General features: G+C 44.8%; 1 protein-coding gene across 1 annotated transcript; it reads left to right on the forward strand.

The window, feature by feature from the left end:
- The first annotated feature begins 525 nt into the window (after window positions 1–525).
- Window positions 526–15,859, forward strand: MAPKAPK5 (MAPK activated protein kinase 5). Its single transcript, XM_084272166.1, has 12 exons — window positions 526–564; window positions 1,766–1,863; window positions 3,362–3,474; window positions 6,076–6,161; window positions 6,786–6,881; window positions 8,109–8,189; window positions 10,183–10,370; window positions 12,672–12,792; window positions 13,113–13,243; window positions 13,869–13,990; window positions 14,336–14,440; window positions 15,664–15,859. Exons 2-12 carry the CDS (start codon window positions 1,778–1,780, stop codon window positions 15,756–15,758), a joined length of 1,224 nt encoding a protein of 407 aa, XP_084128292.1. The 5' UTR covers window positions 526–564; window positions 1,766–1,777; the 3' UTR covers window positions 15,759–15,859.
- The last annotated feature ends 817 nt before the right edge of the window (window positions 15,860–16,676 follow it).

Genomic DNA, 16,676 nt, shown 5'->3' on the forward strand with positions numbered 1-16,676 from the left:
TCAATTGTTAATGTTAAATGGGGGAAAGAGAGAAAAAAGTGCATGTAGCATAGTCGATGGCCTTGCTAGAAGAAGGATTTCCATTCAGAAACACTTCATTTATTGCAGACTACACTCCATTGGAGATATTCAGGCTGCCACTGTGGGTGTTGGGGTTTTTTTTTTTCATCAAAAGTATCTCGTCAGGCTGAACGTTTAGAGTACATTTTACTTGTCTGCAGTCCCCATTCACTCTGAAGTGCTTTTTCTGTGTTGCTGAGAATAAAACATTGTGCTAGATGTTTTTTTATAACACATCAGATTGATGTGGAAAGCTGAAACCCAAGGCTTTCCAGCTGGGGCGCTGTGACTGATGCCCTGTGTGTTCCAGGTTGTGGGCATTCCAGTTAATTCCCAGGTGGAGAGCAAGCTCATGACTACAGATCAGTTGCTTAAAGTGTCTCTTTAATATTCTTGCTGACTGAATAATTTTATTGCTGTAATACCAGAGTCTGCGTGAAAAAATCCTCTCAAGAACGCTTTGCACTGAAAATTCTTCTCGATCGTCCAAAAGCTAGAAACGAGGTACAGTTCCTGCTTATACCCTCTGCCTTCTGACACACCACAGTCTTGCACTTTTGGTGGATTATTGTGGTGGTTTTTAGAAAAAGAAAGAATTAAATCTAAAAAAAAAGAGTGCTCTGCAGCTCTTGCAGATTCCTTGGGTATCATCCTTGTTGTGCTTGGTTTCTAGAGGATGAGGTGGTGGGTGGAACAGGGGTCTTTCCAACTCTGAGTTTGCTGTGGATGTTAGCTGTCTATATGCAAGTGTCCTTTGTAGAGCTGCATTTTAGTGCTGTCCCTACATCCCATTTAATGGAAGATGAACAGATCAGAGCTGACTTTGTTTCCGTACATCTCACCCTTGGATCTCACTGCTCTTTAAGAATTGCCAAGAATGCTTTAAATTGCAGGCTGAACAGTCTGGGTTTATCTGTGTACCAAAACCTAAACCCACTCACTGATCCTGTTTGTGGCTTTCCATGGCTGGAGGAGTGTGCCATGGTACCAGACTGTCAGCCTGTTGAAAATGATGGGCGGCTGTTGGAGGTGGCACGAAAGAGAAAGAAGCGTTAATTGTCCTCCAGGTTTAAGCAACTTCCACTTCTCATTGCTGAGCAAAAATCTCCTTTAGGATTCCCAAGGAAAAAAAAGAATCTGTTTACAAAGAGAACCCAGCCCCTGGATTTGATTTAACAGTCCAGGTAGCTTTAAAATAGGGAAAATTCCTTAGGTTCCTGTTTCGGAAAGGCAGAACAGGAGGTGAGGTTTCACGTGTTGGGAGTGAAGACCTCAAGGCCATGAAAGGAGCCAGATTATGGAACATCAGGTTTTATTCATGAATTTTTGGGTTCAACCCTATCTCTGTTTCTACTTTAAAACTATTTCAAGTTTTAAATTTATTATAAAACCCCAAGAAATAGAAGAGTGGGCTTTTTCTGGAGCTCTGCTGGGTTTGATTCCATGGTCTGTAAGAAATAGGTTGGGACCTTACAATCTCCTTGTCCTGCTGGGTCCAAGCACTGTAGTGGCTGTTGGTCACCCACATAGATACTTGTAGGCACTTCTTAATTTTCAAATCATCTTAAATTGGGTGTGATGGGTGCTGAGCACAGTTGGCAGCACCCAGGCTCGTGTGTGCTGTAGTCTTGGGGGTGGAGGGAGGAGTGGAACAGGTCGAGTACAGGTCACTATGTACAGTAACGTTTCTTCCCTTCTCTTCAAGGTACGTCTGCACATGATGTGTGCAACACATCCAAATATTGTTCAAATTATTGAAGTTTATGCTAACAGTGTGCAGTTCCCACATGAATCCAGCCCAAGGTAAGATTACATAGGGTGGTTCATTCCCACAGCTTGCTTTCCATGTTTAGGCCAAGGTATAGTGGAGTTTGGTTTTTTTTTTTTTAATTTTAAATCACAGTGAAACGAATCCAAATGAATATTTAAAGGCTCTTCCAGATTTCCAGATATGATATTTAGTCTGCAGATGAAGCAATGCTTGCTTTTCCCCTGTCAGTGCCCAAACCTTTGCATATTTAAACGAATTTGCATCCTTCACTCCTGGCTTTGAATACGTCTTCATTTCTTAGGTTTTTCATTGACTCAGTCTGAGATACCTGCATTGTCTGAGAGAGTATCAGCTTCTAGCTTCTGCCCTGCTTTGAACTGAGTTGCAATCTCTGAGCTTCCTCCTGCTTTCAAAGCACTGCTAAAGCAGGATTGGAGCTGTGACTTTTGTTGCTGCCTAGAATCCTGAGTGAGATCCTTTTAGATGATGAAGATGCCCGTGAGCCACTGGGAAACTGAGTGCCAGCCGTCTTTTTTTTTAAAATAAGAGATAATTGTTGCTTAGAAACCACTAGTTTCTGCCCTGTAAACTCTCAATATGTTGTATGTAAAACAAATACAGCAAAACATGAAGCAGACTTACTATTTTTCATATGTTAATACTGCTTGGGATAAAAACATCTTATAATTGGATATTAGTTGGGGAGGGGGAATCAGAGCTGGGAGAATTAAAGAGCTGAGACCTGTCTTACTCTCTGATGTATCTGATTTTGCTATGTGGTGAGAAGGACTTCAAGTTCTTGAAGGATCTAGCAGTTTCTAGAGGTTTCTTGAGGTTCTAGTAGTCCTGATCTCCACATTTCCTATTCCTTGTCCGTAATTATGTCCATAAAACCGTAAATTAAAATAATGATGTATGGTAGAGTATCCAGACTTGAAAGCCTTAGAGATAATTCCTCAACCTGTTGCTTCTGAGTTTTCCATGAACACCTTCAGCGCCTGGGCAGGTCGGCGTGTCTGCAGGGATGGGTGCAGACAGGTGTACGCTGTGCCCTAAGCCAGCTCCAGCCTGGAAGCTGTTTAGCCTGTTTAATGCAAGATTCTACCTGCCCTATTGTTCTTTTGAGGGTAGAGTTGTACACTGGTGTGTCGAAATGGCTTCCAGGTCCATCCTGGCCTACTGGTGGAAACCAGGGGTGGAGTTTGCATGCATCTGTCTGTATGCATCCGTGCAGACATGTCCATGGTGGTTATTCCAGCTGGATGTGGGAGCCCAACGTGAAGAGCAAACTGTAGGTTCCTGGCTGACAATCAGTGAGTCAGATTGAGCTGGGAGACAGAAAATCCTGTAGCTTACGTGCTTAAACGCAACATTACCGAACCAAAATAGCTAGAACAACTGTAGGAGAAGCAAGTGTATGTCTCTCTCTCTTGGCCTGCGTCAGTAGATGTGAAGTATGCATTGTTAGCTTAGCAAATCTGTTATTTTTTGATTATTTTTAATATAACAAAATGAAATGCTTTTGAACAGGGCTCGGCTCCTAATTGTAATGGAGATGATGGAAGGGGGAGAGCTATTTCACAGAATCAGCCAGCACCGGCACTTTACTGAGAAGCAAGCAAGCCAAGTAACAAAGCAGGCAAGTTAACACCCATGTATAAGCAAATCCATGACTGATAATGGCGAAAGTATTTAACAATTTCTTGGGATGGTGGGGGTGGGGAAAAAGGAAGCTAAAATAATCCTCAGTTCTGATCCGATGATCATTGCCTGCTTTGTTATAACCTGACAATGCCAAAGTTTTAATAGAAGCAAAGAATTTGAAGGTGTGGGCTAGTTCTTCTGGGTTGGGACCCTGGTGTCTCTGCTGTTCTTAGCAGTGGTTTTCCTAACCTGGTCTATGGAACACTTCACCACAGAGAGCTCTTTTCTTGCACAATCCTCCTCCTGTGTCCTGTCCCTTGCTGTTGTTCTGGAAGCATCCCACCCAGTTGTCCACAGGCTCTCACCAGACTACATGTGGCTCCTCAGCTCCGGTTTGAGAATCGTTCTTGGGTGTGACACAGACTTGGTGTTTCTCTTGCCTCTCACATGGCGTAGCAGACAGTAATGTTACATGTGTTCTGGGCCAGTGGTTTTCAAGCTGGGTTCTGGATTTGATTTTGTGGAAGATAGCCACTATAGCATGTGTTTTCTGTACTGTTTGTTCTGATATCACTTTTATTCTCTGTTTCTCTAGGGGACTCTCTTGAATGTTGTTTTATAGTCTCCACAATCTTTATTACTAGAGGGTTTGGTGTCTGTCAGACTCTTTGTTGCTTAGCAGTGCATCTGGTGTGAGTAGCTTGTGTCCTGCTAGAGAAGGCAGGATGGTGAAGCAGAAGGTTCTCCATGGGATTTGATGTGGGGATCCCCAGAGTTGGTTCCTCTCAGTTTCAGGGGTGAACTTGTTCCTTTTAATTTCCAAGCTGTTGGTTGACTTGTGATGGGGAGGTAGCAGGAAAGAGAACATGGCTGGATGTTGTGAGAGCCTCTCTGGGGAGCCACAGCATGGGACCATCAGGTTCCCATTAAGGAACCATGAGGCAGAAGGATCTTGCTGTTGAAATCACTGAGCGATTCTGTGTGGGAATTGGCAGCAGGACATGAAGCCGAGGGCCAGAGTCGCCTTCGTTTGCTTCTTACAGAGATGATAGTGGCATTTATGAACTGTAGGTGAGAGACTATATTGGAGATGTTAAGCAGTAAGTGTCCTGCTCCCACATCAGTGATCACTGCAGTGAATGAAGGAAAGAAAACATGAGACAAGATATTGCAGCATTTGATGTAAATTGTCATGAGTTTGTGAGTCTATCCATATCCCGATTGCTTCCCCCTAAGCTGGAGAGGTAACGTTTGGTACTGAAGCCAAAAAAGGGGGGCAAATCATTCCTTCTTACTTCTGTCTTGTGCTTTGACGTGTTTCTGATAAAACAGTGATGGTGCTGTTACCTTTTTTGGCTTTGTCCAACAAAGAAATGAGATGGAAGTACAAAATTATTCTTGATGGTTTGTTTCTGCATCCTTTGGGCTGTTTGATTTGGACAATGCAAGGCAGTCTCTGGGGTTAATGTGGTGGGGAAATACTTTGTGCCGAAAGACAAGGCTTTGACTTGAATTCTGACTGTGCATGCACTCAGGTTATCCATGTCCTGAGTAACCCTTTCCTTTAATGTTTATAGAAGTGAAGTTTGAAAGCAATGCTAAGGTCTTATTCTTTCACTTAGTGGTTCTTCATTGCTGTCTTGAGCTATTGGTCTGAGTTCCTTGTACCCAGCAACAGTTAAAACCTTGTTGCAAAGCTGCCTGGTTTTATTTCAGACTGTGTTTGTATTTGTTTCTGAGTTAAGTTAATGCTGAAGTTCTCTTGTCACAGTAATTTTCAGTCTCCTAAGGACTCCTTGCTTCACCAGGGTGCTGTGTTTGGGCAGGATCCTGCCGAAGCCAACAGGAATATTACCAATCCAGGGGCCTGTGGCTTTGCCTTACTTTTCAGTCATGCTGTTTACATGTTTGTGCCTTGGTTTTCTTTAAACAAACTGCACTTTGAAACGTACAGTTTGTAGAGCTGTCACCACAGGGTCACAGGTTTCTAAACTGCAGCAGTGTTAAGAAGCTGTCCTTGAAAGAATTGTTATGCCTTTCTGTGTAATACCAGATGGAACGAGTAAGTTGCAGGCAGCAGCCTCAAGAGTTGTGGAATAAAACTGCCTGAATGTTCACTCTGAAGCCAGTAGCATGCCATAAAATATTCACCAAACTATTGCAACAAGAACTTGCTGTTGACTGTTGTACAGAGTGTAACTGCTGGAGAGCACGCGAGCAAGCTCAGCCACCCTGTAGGCACAGCATATAAAGGACACTGTCATGATCTGTTTTGTTTCCAGGGCAGGTAATAACACCCTGATTTTAATTAAACTAAAATGGTTGGGAAGCCCAGCTCAACTTAGTTTTTGTTTTCTGTTTGCTTGGAGTGAAATGCAAACTGAACAGCTGGCTGGGTTTCGTTTCCCGATCGTCGCTCTGCTGCGCTGCCATGCGGTGTGGCCGGGCTCTTCTAAACTCGGAGTCGTATCCGAGTGGAGTGAAAATGTTTGGGGTCTAAGATGTGTTGGCAATGTCCTTTTTAAAGCTAATGTTAAAGGTCCAGGCTAAAGGAGGAATTCTGTAATTGTAGTTGGTTTATTGTGCCCTTTTTCAGATAGCTTTGGCTTTGCAGCATTGCCACTCGTTAAACATTGCACATAGAGACCTCAAGCCTGAGAACCTCCTCTTCAAGGATAACTCTCTGGTAAGATGAAGACTTGGTGCTCTTTGTTTACTGCTGAATTCTGTAACGTGGCTTGGTGGTGATTTTCAGAATAGCTGTAAAATGGCTTCAAGGCAATGTTTTGGTGACAAAAATGAATGATTTCTTTTGGCTTCATGCTTTTCCGTACTCTGATGTGCGTGGGGTACAGCCTGTCCATGATGGTACTGTTAAACACAGGTCAGGTTCCTCACCTCAACAGAGAATCCTGCTTTGCTGAGGAGAAGATCCTCTCTGCCACGTCCCTAGGTGTCATCAGGATGTTCTAACGTGAATTATAGATGCTTTGAAGTATCCAGGCACTTGCCTGCTGCTTTCTCCTGCTCACAACCACTTAGATGTGCAGTGACCCCCACACCCACAATGCACTTAGTGCTTTCCAGAGCTGAGAGGGGGACTGCTTTTGACCCACAGCACCCTGAAAAACAGAAAAGGTTATTTCAAAGCTCACTTTAAGACCTTTTAGCTGCTTTGTGGAATGGTAAGGGGAGAAATGCAAAAGAGGAGTACGTGTGGCAGAGGTAAGATGAGTAGCAGGTGAGAGGGGTGTATTAGAAAAGCTGCTACGATGAGATTTTATAACGAAACCTCTCCTCCTTGTTTTAGGATGCACCTGTTAAATTGTGTGACTTTGGATTTGCCAAAGTAGACCAAGGTGACTTGATGACACCACAGTTCACTCCGTATTACGTAGCACCTCAGGTAACAAACGATTACAGTTCTAGGCTGAAGGGGAGTAATGGTCTTTATCACCTGTGCCTCCATAACCACATCACTTTAAAATCCTTTGCAGTCTTGTTGAGGGCTTCTGGGAGCAGGAATCTTGAGTCATGGTATAGTGGCTGCCTCTCAAGCTGGAGTGCCACAGTGATCTATTGATTACAGCAGGAGATGGTGAGGCAAATTTCCCAAACTGGGTGCTTAGTGCTGATGCCTCCTGACTCTCCCAGGCCCGATTCCCCCGGCGAGACTGCTCCAAGATTCTGCTGATTGGCCTTTAACTGTATTAGAGTGGTTATTTTGGAAAAGTCCCTGCTTCACAATCCTTCTTCCAGCTCAGGCTCATGTAAGATTACATTAAAAAGGGCTACGCTGAAACAAAAAGGTTCTGTAGAGGTAATTGCCCAAAAAGAGGGCAGTGCTGGAGGGTTGGCTTGGCCCTCTCCTCTGTATGCATTAAGACATAAGCTGTAATTACAGACAGGCTGGTTTTTGTGGTGCTCCTCTTCTGTCCTTTGTGTTGGAGTCCTGAAGAAAATGAAAACTGCAGCTAGTTATTTAATTGCAGTGCTGAGCGTGTTGGCAGGCTTGGATGACTATGAAGAGGTATTGCAGAGATCAAACCATGCAGTCACAGTCCAGTGCCCTGAAAATGCTTCATCAGCTGGAGCCTGTGGGTGAAGGGCCATGTGCACTACAGGCAGGGGTTTAAAATAAACTATCAAACCTGTATAAAGCTTTTCCTGAGCATATTTAAACTGAGATTTTTTTTTATTTTATTCTCTAAGAAACACAGAAACACAAATTTGGTTTCATTTGTTCATGGGTGAGGCAACAGGGGCCATCTCTGGAGCTCAGGTTACCCTCCAAATGCATTTTAAATCCTAGCCCCAAAGCATGGAGCTGTTACAAGCTTTTGAACAGGAGAGGTGTGAGCAATTGCTTTAATTCAGGCAAAAGTAGGATTTTCATCCAAAGCAGCAAAGTATTTTAGCTTTCCCATGTAGAAACTTCCAGCCTGTCTTAGGAAGAGCAGTTTGAGTTTGGCAGAGCTTTCAGTACCTGGCATATGTCCACCTAACTAAAAAGCATCAGGCATCTTTGGTGTGGATGTTGCTGTTTGTGGTGCCTGTAAGTCAGATGTGTTTTTCTTTTTCTTTTTTCCCTATTTTATCTTTTTCTTCCCCTCCCAACCCCACATGGTGACAGGTATTGGAGGCACAAAGACGACATCAGAAAGAAAAATCTGGTATTATCCCCACCTCTCCTACACCTTACACTTACAACAAGGTAAGCTATGAAACACTCCACAAGCTGGTACCTTCAAAGCACGGTGTCTTACTCCCCCTCCCCACCCCCTGACAGATCTGTAGGAGTAGTCTATAGGCACAGCATATCACCTCCAGCAATAAACTTGATTGCCCTGAAATCACACACTTATGGCCAGAAGCAATAAAGTTCTTCTGCTCTCTGTGACAGGAATGCATCTAACAACTGGCCAAATCTCTCAGGATCTGCAGGAAGCAGTAGGGAGATGTCATCTTGCTGCTTGTTTTGTGTAGGGGGGTGTTTTCATCTGCAAGGAAATAGTATCTTTAGGGCCTGTATTTCTCCAAAGTGTGGCTCTTTCAGTTTTTCTAGAGGATGCCCTAGGGACCCTGCTTTGGCAGGGGGGTTGGACCCAATGAGCTCTTGAGGTCCCTTCCAACCCCTACGATTCTGTGATGTGACAGAATGAGTGGATATGCAGTGGTATTTCTCCTCTTAAACATGCTAGGTTCAAACTGGGTTTCATTCATCATCTGATGAATTAGGCCCAAGCCTAATTAATGATCCTCTGATTAGAGGGAAAATATGCAAATTCTGCTTAAGGAGCACTAAATATTAAAAAAGGTTTTGGAGAGAGTGTGACTGTGTGGGAAGTTCTTTTGCCCCACAAGAGGCTGGTTCAAATGGATCCTCTTTTCTGCTCTCAGATGGAGTTTTTGGATGTGCAGAGGGCTTTTTAGGCTTGTCTGAGCAGCTGTGGTAGTACCTTGGTTGTATCAAGGATCTTCTGCAAGCTGACCAATAGTGTGTTGTGTTTTCTGCAGCCATAGTATCGCCATGGGCATTAGCAGCTGCTGAGGTCTTGAACAGTGCCATCAGAAAATGTCCTGAGGGGTTGTATGACCTTTTGGTCATTCCAAAGTGTTTTCCTTCCTGTCAGCATCACTTGCAGGTCTTCCCATAGTCACCTGAACAGGGCTGGAGGTCGGGCTTCTGCTCACACTCGACCACGTGTTGCTGTCTGTCCTTGTGCTGGTGTAAACCTTTGGGAGTCCCTAGGAGGCCTGATAGGGCTGGAAAGCCAGCTAGTGAAAATAAACACTTAGCTTTACAACTGCTAGTGTTGTCACAGAACAAGTGTTGGGAAGGGATGGCCAGGATGAGAGCAGGTCCTGGCTTGCATCATGCATGCCTTAACTGAATGATGATGGAGCTGCATCCGTAGGGATATAGTCCAGCAGAAGCTTGAGTTGAGGTCTAGGCTGTTACTACATCGCTGAGTAGTGTCTGTGACCTGAACACACAGCGATGCAAAGGGGGAAGAGATCTGGCTTTCAGCTCCTTTTCTGAGCTGTTTCTGGGCTGCATCTGCTTCCTGGATGAGCTTGTTCTGTGTCACATCAGCCACAATGCTAGGTGGGGGGGCAGCAGGGGGTGGGCTGCAGGCTGGGCTGGGGGCAGGAGGGAGCTCAGCATGAGCAGTGTGAGGTACTGCTCTTGGCTTTCTGAAACTGCTTTGTCTCCATGGCTTTCAGGACGTGTGTTTTTCTGTACAGACGTCTCAGAGGAAGTCCCTCTCCTCCCTTGCTTTGTTTGATGGCGTTTGTTTGTTTAGTCTGGCATCCTAAATGAAAAAACACCCCACAAATTATTCCAGTTTCTGTTCTGAGAGATTGGGATTCATGTATCCTGAGAGAGGTGATACATGCACAGCGTGCTCACACCTCTGACGCGGTGGCGGTTCCCGTAGGCTTTGCCATCGTGCAGCAGAGCTACAGGAGCACTTGCTGTAAACAAGCTGCTTTTGGGTGCTGGAAGGAGTTGAGCTTGGTGACATGGAGTTCTCTTGTGCTTATGTATTCGCCACATTTAGCCACGAAAGTCCTCAGATGGCCCTTCACGGGGAGCTGGGCAGTATTTCTGTTTTCTGAGGGAATCACTTAGAACTTCTAACGTAGCTACACCACTGCTTGCTGCAAACTGCACCCCAAAGCGGTTGTTTCCTTGCTTTCAGAGCTGTGACTTGTGGTCCCTGGGCGTCATTATTTACGTGATGCTGTGTGGCTACCCTCCGTTCTACTCCAAACACCACAGTCGGACCATTCCGAAGGACATGAGGAAGAAGATCATGACAGGAAGCTTTGAATTTCCAGAGGAAGAGTGGAGCCAGATCTCAGAGATGGCAAAAGACATTGTGCGAAAGTGAGTCACCTGAGGAAAATGCTGCATTGCTCTTTGCTGCTAAGAAAATCACTCAAAAGTCTGTTATCACAAAGGGCTGCTTTTTCCAGAGGCAGGGGGAATTGTCTGCAGAATGTACAGCTGAAAAAAATTCTGATTTATTTTGCACAAATGAAGCTTGGTAAATACTTTTCTTTCCATCTCTCTCTCTCTTTCTTTCTTATTTTTTTTCCCTTCACAACTGCTGTGTTTGATTTTTGATGTTTCCTGTCTCCAAAGTGGCTGGGGTGTGTTTAGCCTTTAAGGGGAAGGGGTGCCCTGCCTTGCTTCAGAGCGATATTGACAGCTGACTGCCACATCTGAAGTGCTCCCCGAGCATGTACCTCCTATGCTAACGTTTAAACCCCTGTTCAAATCAGGGGGCATTTAAGGTGGCGTAATAGGATCTGGTAGATCTGTCCCTTAAAAACCTGTGCACGTCATACACAGTCCAAAAGGAGTCGAGAAACAGACATGGCAAGGGAGGCTGAGACCTGTCACAAGGTGTCAGGCTAGGAGATAAGGTTTTGGGTTGATACTGTATTCTAAATGTTATGGGAACTGTTTTTCATGCAGTGCCCTGCTTTCAATCACAGGTGTTTCAAGGGCTGTGGTTCCATGGTCCTGTTTGAAAGCAAGAATGTGGCACTGCTTAGGTCTTGACCTCTCTTGTTGTTTTTTAAATATGAGAGAGACTTGCTGCCCTTGCTTCTATCACCAGAAAAACTGGAAGGATAAAAGCAACATTGATAGAAAATCCCCAATCCATTCAGCGATCTCAGAACGTTTCTGTCTTCTCAGGCACACTGTAAAATCTCCGAGGACCTAACACTGTTTGGAAAAGGTGCCAGGACCCATTTAACGGTGCAGGAGAGCCCACAACCCTTCACCAAATAAACCACAGATGATGTTGCAGTGAAACTTCTGTGTATGCCAAGCTTAACTCTTTATCCTCACTCAGCAGCTCTGCAGTCAAAAGGTTTCATTGTCATTCAAAAAAATGGCTATGAAACTCAGCTTGGGGGGTGTTGTTACTGGGATTCAGCTCACTTCACTGAATTCTCTCCCTAAGGTTATCAGGACTCCCCTCCCTGCTTGCCTTTTCCAGCCAGTGAGCCCAAACCTGTGTGGGAACACGTTTAGACTTCATATAATTCTGGATAAGTTTCCATTTTATTTCTGTAGACTGCTATTCACATGGAACCTGGCTTCTGGAGGTCATAGTTTGCATTAAAGCAGCTGCTTCCCTTCAAGCATGTCAAGCTGATTCCTGACCTCCAGCTTTACGAGCTGGAAAGCTTGATAATAGGTTAGGGCTTTGAAAAGCTACAGAAAAGGAATGTGTGTGGCTTGGGTCTTGTATCAAACCTGAACTTAGGACCTGTTTGGCAGCACAGCCTTGGAAGTGAAATCTGTGCTCCTGCTGATGTTTTGTAAAAGCTGTTTCCACTTTCTTGGTCCATTAAACAAATTCTGCCGATTTTAAGAGTATTGCCTGAGAAAGTGTGGCAGACTGGTCAAGCCGTTCTGTTTCTGATTTCAACAACTTGTCATGCTGTGTGGAATTTTACCCTTTTTATGAAACAGCTGTGATTATCCTGAGAACATGAGTTTATCTCCAAAATCTCTTGCTGGGGTTATCTTCTCTTAAAGTTTAATTCCATGGAGTTTTCTGAGATCTCAGAATAAAGTTCCTTCTTAGTTTGAGGTGCTGTAGCCTGACAGGATGTCCATCACCTGAGGCTTTTGAGGGGGAGAAGAGCCAAGATGCTGCATGGTGAAAGCAGTTAGTAATTCAGCAAACAGGTTTCCAACTTTGAGGCTTCACCTTACTTCAGCACACCTAGAGTCCTTGGTATAGGACTGTTACATGGATGAGCTCTCGACATGTGTTTCCAGAGAGTGTCTGGTCTGGATCATTTCCAACTCATCTGGAAGATAATTTCCTATCTGGGATGACAGGAACGTAGAGTTTGGCAGAGCACAAGTGCTACCAAAGTGGCCTTCAGTGCCTTTCTTTGCCCTGAGTTGCTGAATAGAACTGAATGGGCAGTGAAATGGGCATTAAAATACCCCCTCCCGCACATGCCCCCACAGCAAGGGTCTGTGAGGCTGGTGGAAAGTCAGACTGAGTTTGGGTCTGGTTAATGTTGTGATTTTTAGGAGAAGTTTCTTTTTTGGCCCCTCTAATGGCTAGAGATGCTAAGAGCTGTGATCTCAGGCAGAGCAGCTCGGTGTAAACCAACAAAGACCCCTTTATGGACTGACTCATTCCTCTCCCAGGCTGCTGAAGGTCAAACCTGAGGAACGGCTGACCATTGAAGGTGTGCTGGACCATCCCTGGCTCAATTCCACCGAGGCACTTGATAACATCCTACCCTCCGCACAGCTGATGATGGACAAGGTCTAAAAATCATTTTATTTTAACAAGAATGATGCTTAGGAGAGTTGGATAACCCTTGGATGGTTTGAGTGTGGGTTTTTCACATGGTGGAGATGAGACTTTGTCCTGTTTGACCCCTGTATTGCCCCACAGTCAGTGTCTGTAGTTCTCATCACGTCTTGCATAAAGCAAATGTGATTTTTGTTATGGATCCCTGAAATAAATAGGATTTTGGTGCTTTATTATATTTTGTTTCCCTCCCTGGCTGACACTGTGTATATATTGTTCTATAATTCACAAAGAGGTTAATTAAAACATCAGGTCATCTCTCTTCATTCCAGGCGATGGTTGCGGGGATACAACAGGCTCACGCAGAACAGCTGGCGAACATGAGAATCCAAGACCTCAAAGTCAGTCTCAAACCCCTTCACTCCGTCAACAACCCGATCCTGCGCAAAAGGAAACTGCTGGGGTAACTCTCTAAAGCCTTTTCTGAAAGGTGGAAGCGTGGGCAGCCCTGGAGCTGGGAGAGTGAGTGACTCTAAACGTGGTGCAGGTTCATTCAGTTGTAACGGTGCCCCTGAATTTTGGAGTTGGTTGACACTCTTCATGCTGAAGTGGGTCAGGTAATACTGGCATAATAAACTGGGAATTCCAAGGTAACACAGGACAGGAAGGAGGTGGAATCATTCCACAGGGAGTGGAACAGGTCTGTTATGGGAAGGTGCCTCATGTTTTGAATAAAAGGGAGGGCAAACTGGGAGAAAGAATTCCAGTGTTGTTTTTCCTGAGCCTGACATTTATTTCCTGACAGGTAATCTCGGTCTCTGTTGGAGTTACCTATCTGAAAAACAGGATAACACATTTTAGGCTCACCCATAATTGAATTAATTTAAAGCAATAGGTTGGTTGGTTTGGGTGTTTTTTTCATATTTAAAGTGATCTCATGGTGCAGAACATTGTTAGAATTAATGCTAAGTGTGGCTCCCAGCCCCAGATTTCCAGAGTGAAAGAGAGCATTATACTGGGGTAGTTACTCAAGGTGTAATGGACTGGAGGTGTGTTCAAATTGTAATGGTTTCCTCCTTGTTTTGCAGCACTAAGCCCAAGGATGGTGTTTATATCCACGACCCTGAGAATGGAAGCAACGACTCCAATGTGGCTCTGGAAAAGCTCAGGGATGTGATTGCTCAGTGCATTCTACCGCAGGCTGGTAAAGGTTGCCACTTTTAAGCAAGTTACATTCCTAAATGTGTGAGGCATCGACTCCTTACGGTGTCAGCCTGTGTCAGTAGTGAGGGTGGATAACCAAAACCCCTGTTCTCCTTGTCAGACTCAAGAGGAAAGCATTTTCTGTGGAAAAACTTGGTGCATGCCTAATATTAGTGTTGCCAGTGATGTGCAGAGCTGTTAAAGCCCCTCTGAAACACGAGTATCTGCTTTCCAGCTGATTTCCTTCTTTGCATGAGGCAAGAAGGAATTGCCCTGTGTACTGTTTGCTGAAGCTGTGAATGCTGCTGCGAGGCAGAACGACAAACCTCCTGTTTGTCTGTCTTCTCAACAGGAGAGAATGAAGATGAGAAGCTGAATGAAGTGATGCAGGAGGCGTGGAAGTATAACCGAGAGTGTAAGTTGCTGCGAGACACCCTTCAGAGCTTCAGCTGGAATGGTGAGGAACTCTTTCTCTTGGAGAATGGTGCTGATACTGGGTGTAAGCAGGGAGGGAGCGGTGACCTTAGATAGGAATAAACCCAACTTCTTTGCTTTGTGTCAGGCTGATTTAGGTTTAGATGTGGGTTTAGCCCACTTGCTGACATGGGTGTTCTCAGAATAGGGCTGAAAGTTCTGCTTTCAAATTTCTATGTGAGGTTCAGGGTAGTTTCTGAAGGCACCAAGTCATGTTGCAGCCTAACAACAGAGCTGGATCATCACTTCAGAAACAGCTTTAGCTGTTTGGAGCTGGTTTCCTTCCAGCTGGTTATTACCCTCTTTCTGCTGAAGCCTGCCATCCTCATCTATGTCAGCACAACATCTCTGCTCCGTTGGGTAGGAAGGGGTTTTAAACAATGCCCGCTGCCTTGGAGTGGTTCAGCTGGCTGCTTGGCAGAGGTGTGTCCTGGTTTCAGCTAGGATAGAGTTAATTTCTTTCTTTCCACCACTTTAAGCAGTGGGTGGAATGCTGTGCTTGGGAGTTAGGATCCTGAGAACAGTGCTGGTAACACACTGATGGTTCTAGTTATTGCCAAGCAGTCAAGGATTTTTCAGTTGTTCATATTTCCCCGCTCACGAGAAGGTGGGGAGGACAGACAGCCAGGACAGGTGACCCAAACTGACCAGAGAGGGTATTCCATACCAATTACATCATGCTCAGCATAAAAGGGGGCTGGTGGGGGAGGACCAGGCAGCTCCAGGACGTGTGGTTTTGGGGATGGTCCCATTTCGGGGCGGCTCTGAACTGTATGGCTGGAGCTGTGCAGTTCGGTGAGAAACTGCACTGTGCATCACCAGTTTTGTGTATTTTGCTATAAAGCCCCATTGTTGTTGTTTTTGTTATTATATCTATCTTTCTGCTATCCCAGTAAAATATCCTTATCCCAGCCTGCAAGGTTTTGGTTTCTTGGGTTTTCTTCTCCCTCCCTTTCCCCGTCCCTCAATCCCCCCTCCCTTAAAGAACAAGCAGCTGCATGGTGCCTGGCTCTCAGCTGGGGCAAAAGCACAACAAGGTGTCAGCCCCCAGGAGGAGATGCTGATGGATATAAGGGGACTGAGGACCTCAGCCGTGTTCACAAAGGCTTGGCTGTGCCTCTTCCTCATGGTCTATGACTTAGTTGTGAGAGCTGGTGGCAGGAGCAAGGAGGAAAGCAGACTATCTCTTCTCCCTTTTTTTTTCAGGCAGAGGATTCACAGATAAAGTGGATCGACTAAAACTGGCAGAAATAGTAAAGCAAGTTATCGAAGAGCAGACAAACTCCCATGACTCTCAATAGCTGGAGCTTCTTAATCTTATTTTTTTTACCATTTAAGATTTATTCTTTAACTGTAAAAAGTATTTTTATGTAAATTAATAAATCATAATTATTTCATTAAATTTCCATACTGCTTGAAAATGCTGTATAGTTGTAGATACGGAAAAAAAAAGATCATTGGTACTGTAATATTTTTTTAAAACTCAGTTCCTTGAGGTATATATGATCACTTATGTACTGTTAATCATGAGTCCCTCAGATGGGGCAAATTCTATTGTTAAAGACCATTCTTTTCCTTACTAACCGGTTGCAGAAGCTGCCTTCCATCTGCTATACATACAGCCAGCCGCGGTGACTGCGTACATGAACACGACAGCCACAGTTTCTCAACACCCTGCTCAGTAAGTACTTGAAGTGAGTGCTGTGGAGCACAAACTTCATAGATCCCCTTTGCTCCTAAAACCTGAGGCTTTGTGTAGAGGCAACTCAATAGCCGCCTGTTTCGCTAGATGGCCCGAGAGCCACGCTCGGCCTTGCCAAGGGCACCCGAGTCGTCCGCGTGCTGTATTTTTCAGTTCTGAAGAGCAGCTCTCTTTGGGTTGGGTTTTCCCCCCCCCCCCCACCTTCTTCCTCATCTTCCTCAAGCCTTCGTTAAGGCTTAGCCCTCTTTCTTCTTCCTCACCTTCCTCAGCCTTAAAAAAACAAAGAGGCTGAACTGGCCATTCAGCATCAAGCTCTTCTTTTTATCACATTGTTCAACAGCAGAATGGAAGAATGTTCTAGTGATTATTTCCATTTTCATGATGGACAACAAGAAGTGTGGGGTTTACTATCTTCAGCCCCAGATCAGCAGCTGTGGGTGTTCCACCCAGATACTTCATCCTTTCCTTTCTAGAAGATCCAACGCTTGGTTTCAGACTTGTCCTCGTGTTTGAACAA

The sequence above is a fragment of the Gallinula chloropus genome (assembly GCF_964237585.1).
Source record: "Gallinula chloropus genome assembly, chromosome: 17".
Classification (NCBI taxonomy): domain Eukaryota; kingdom Metazoa; phylum Chordata; class Aves; order Gruiformes; family Rallidae; genus Gallinula; species Gallinula chloropus.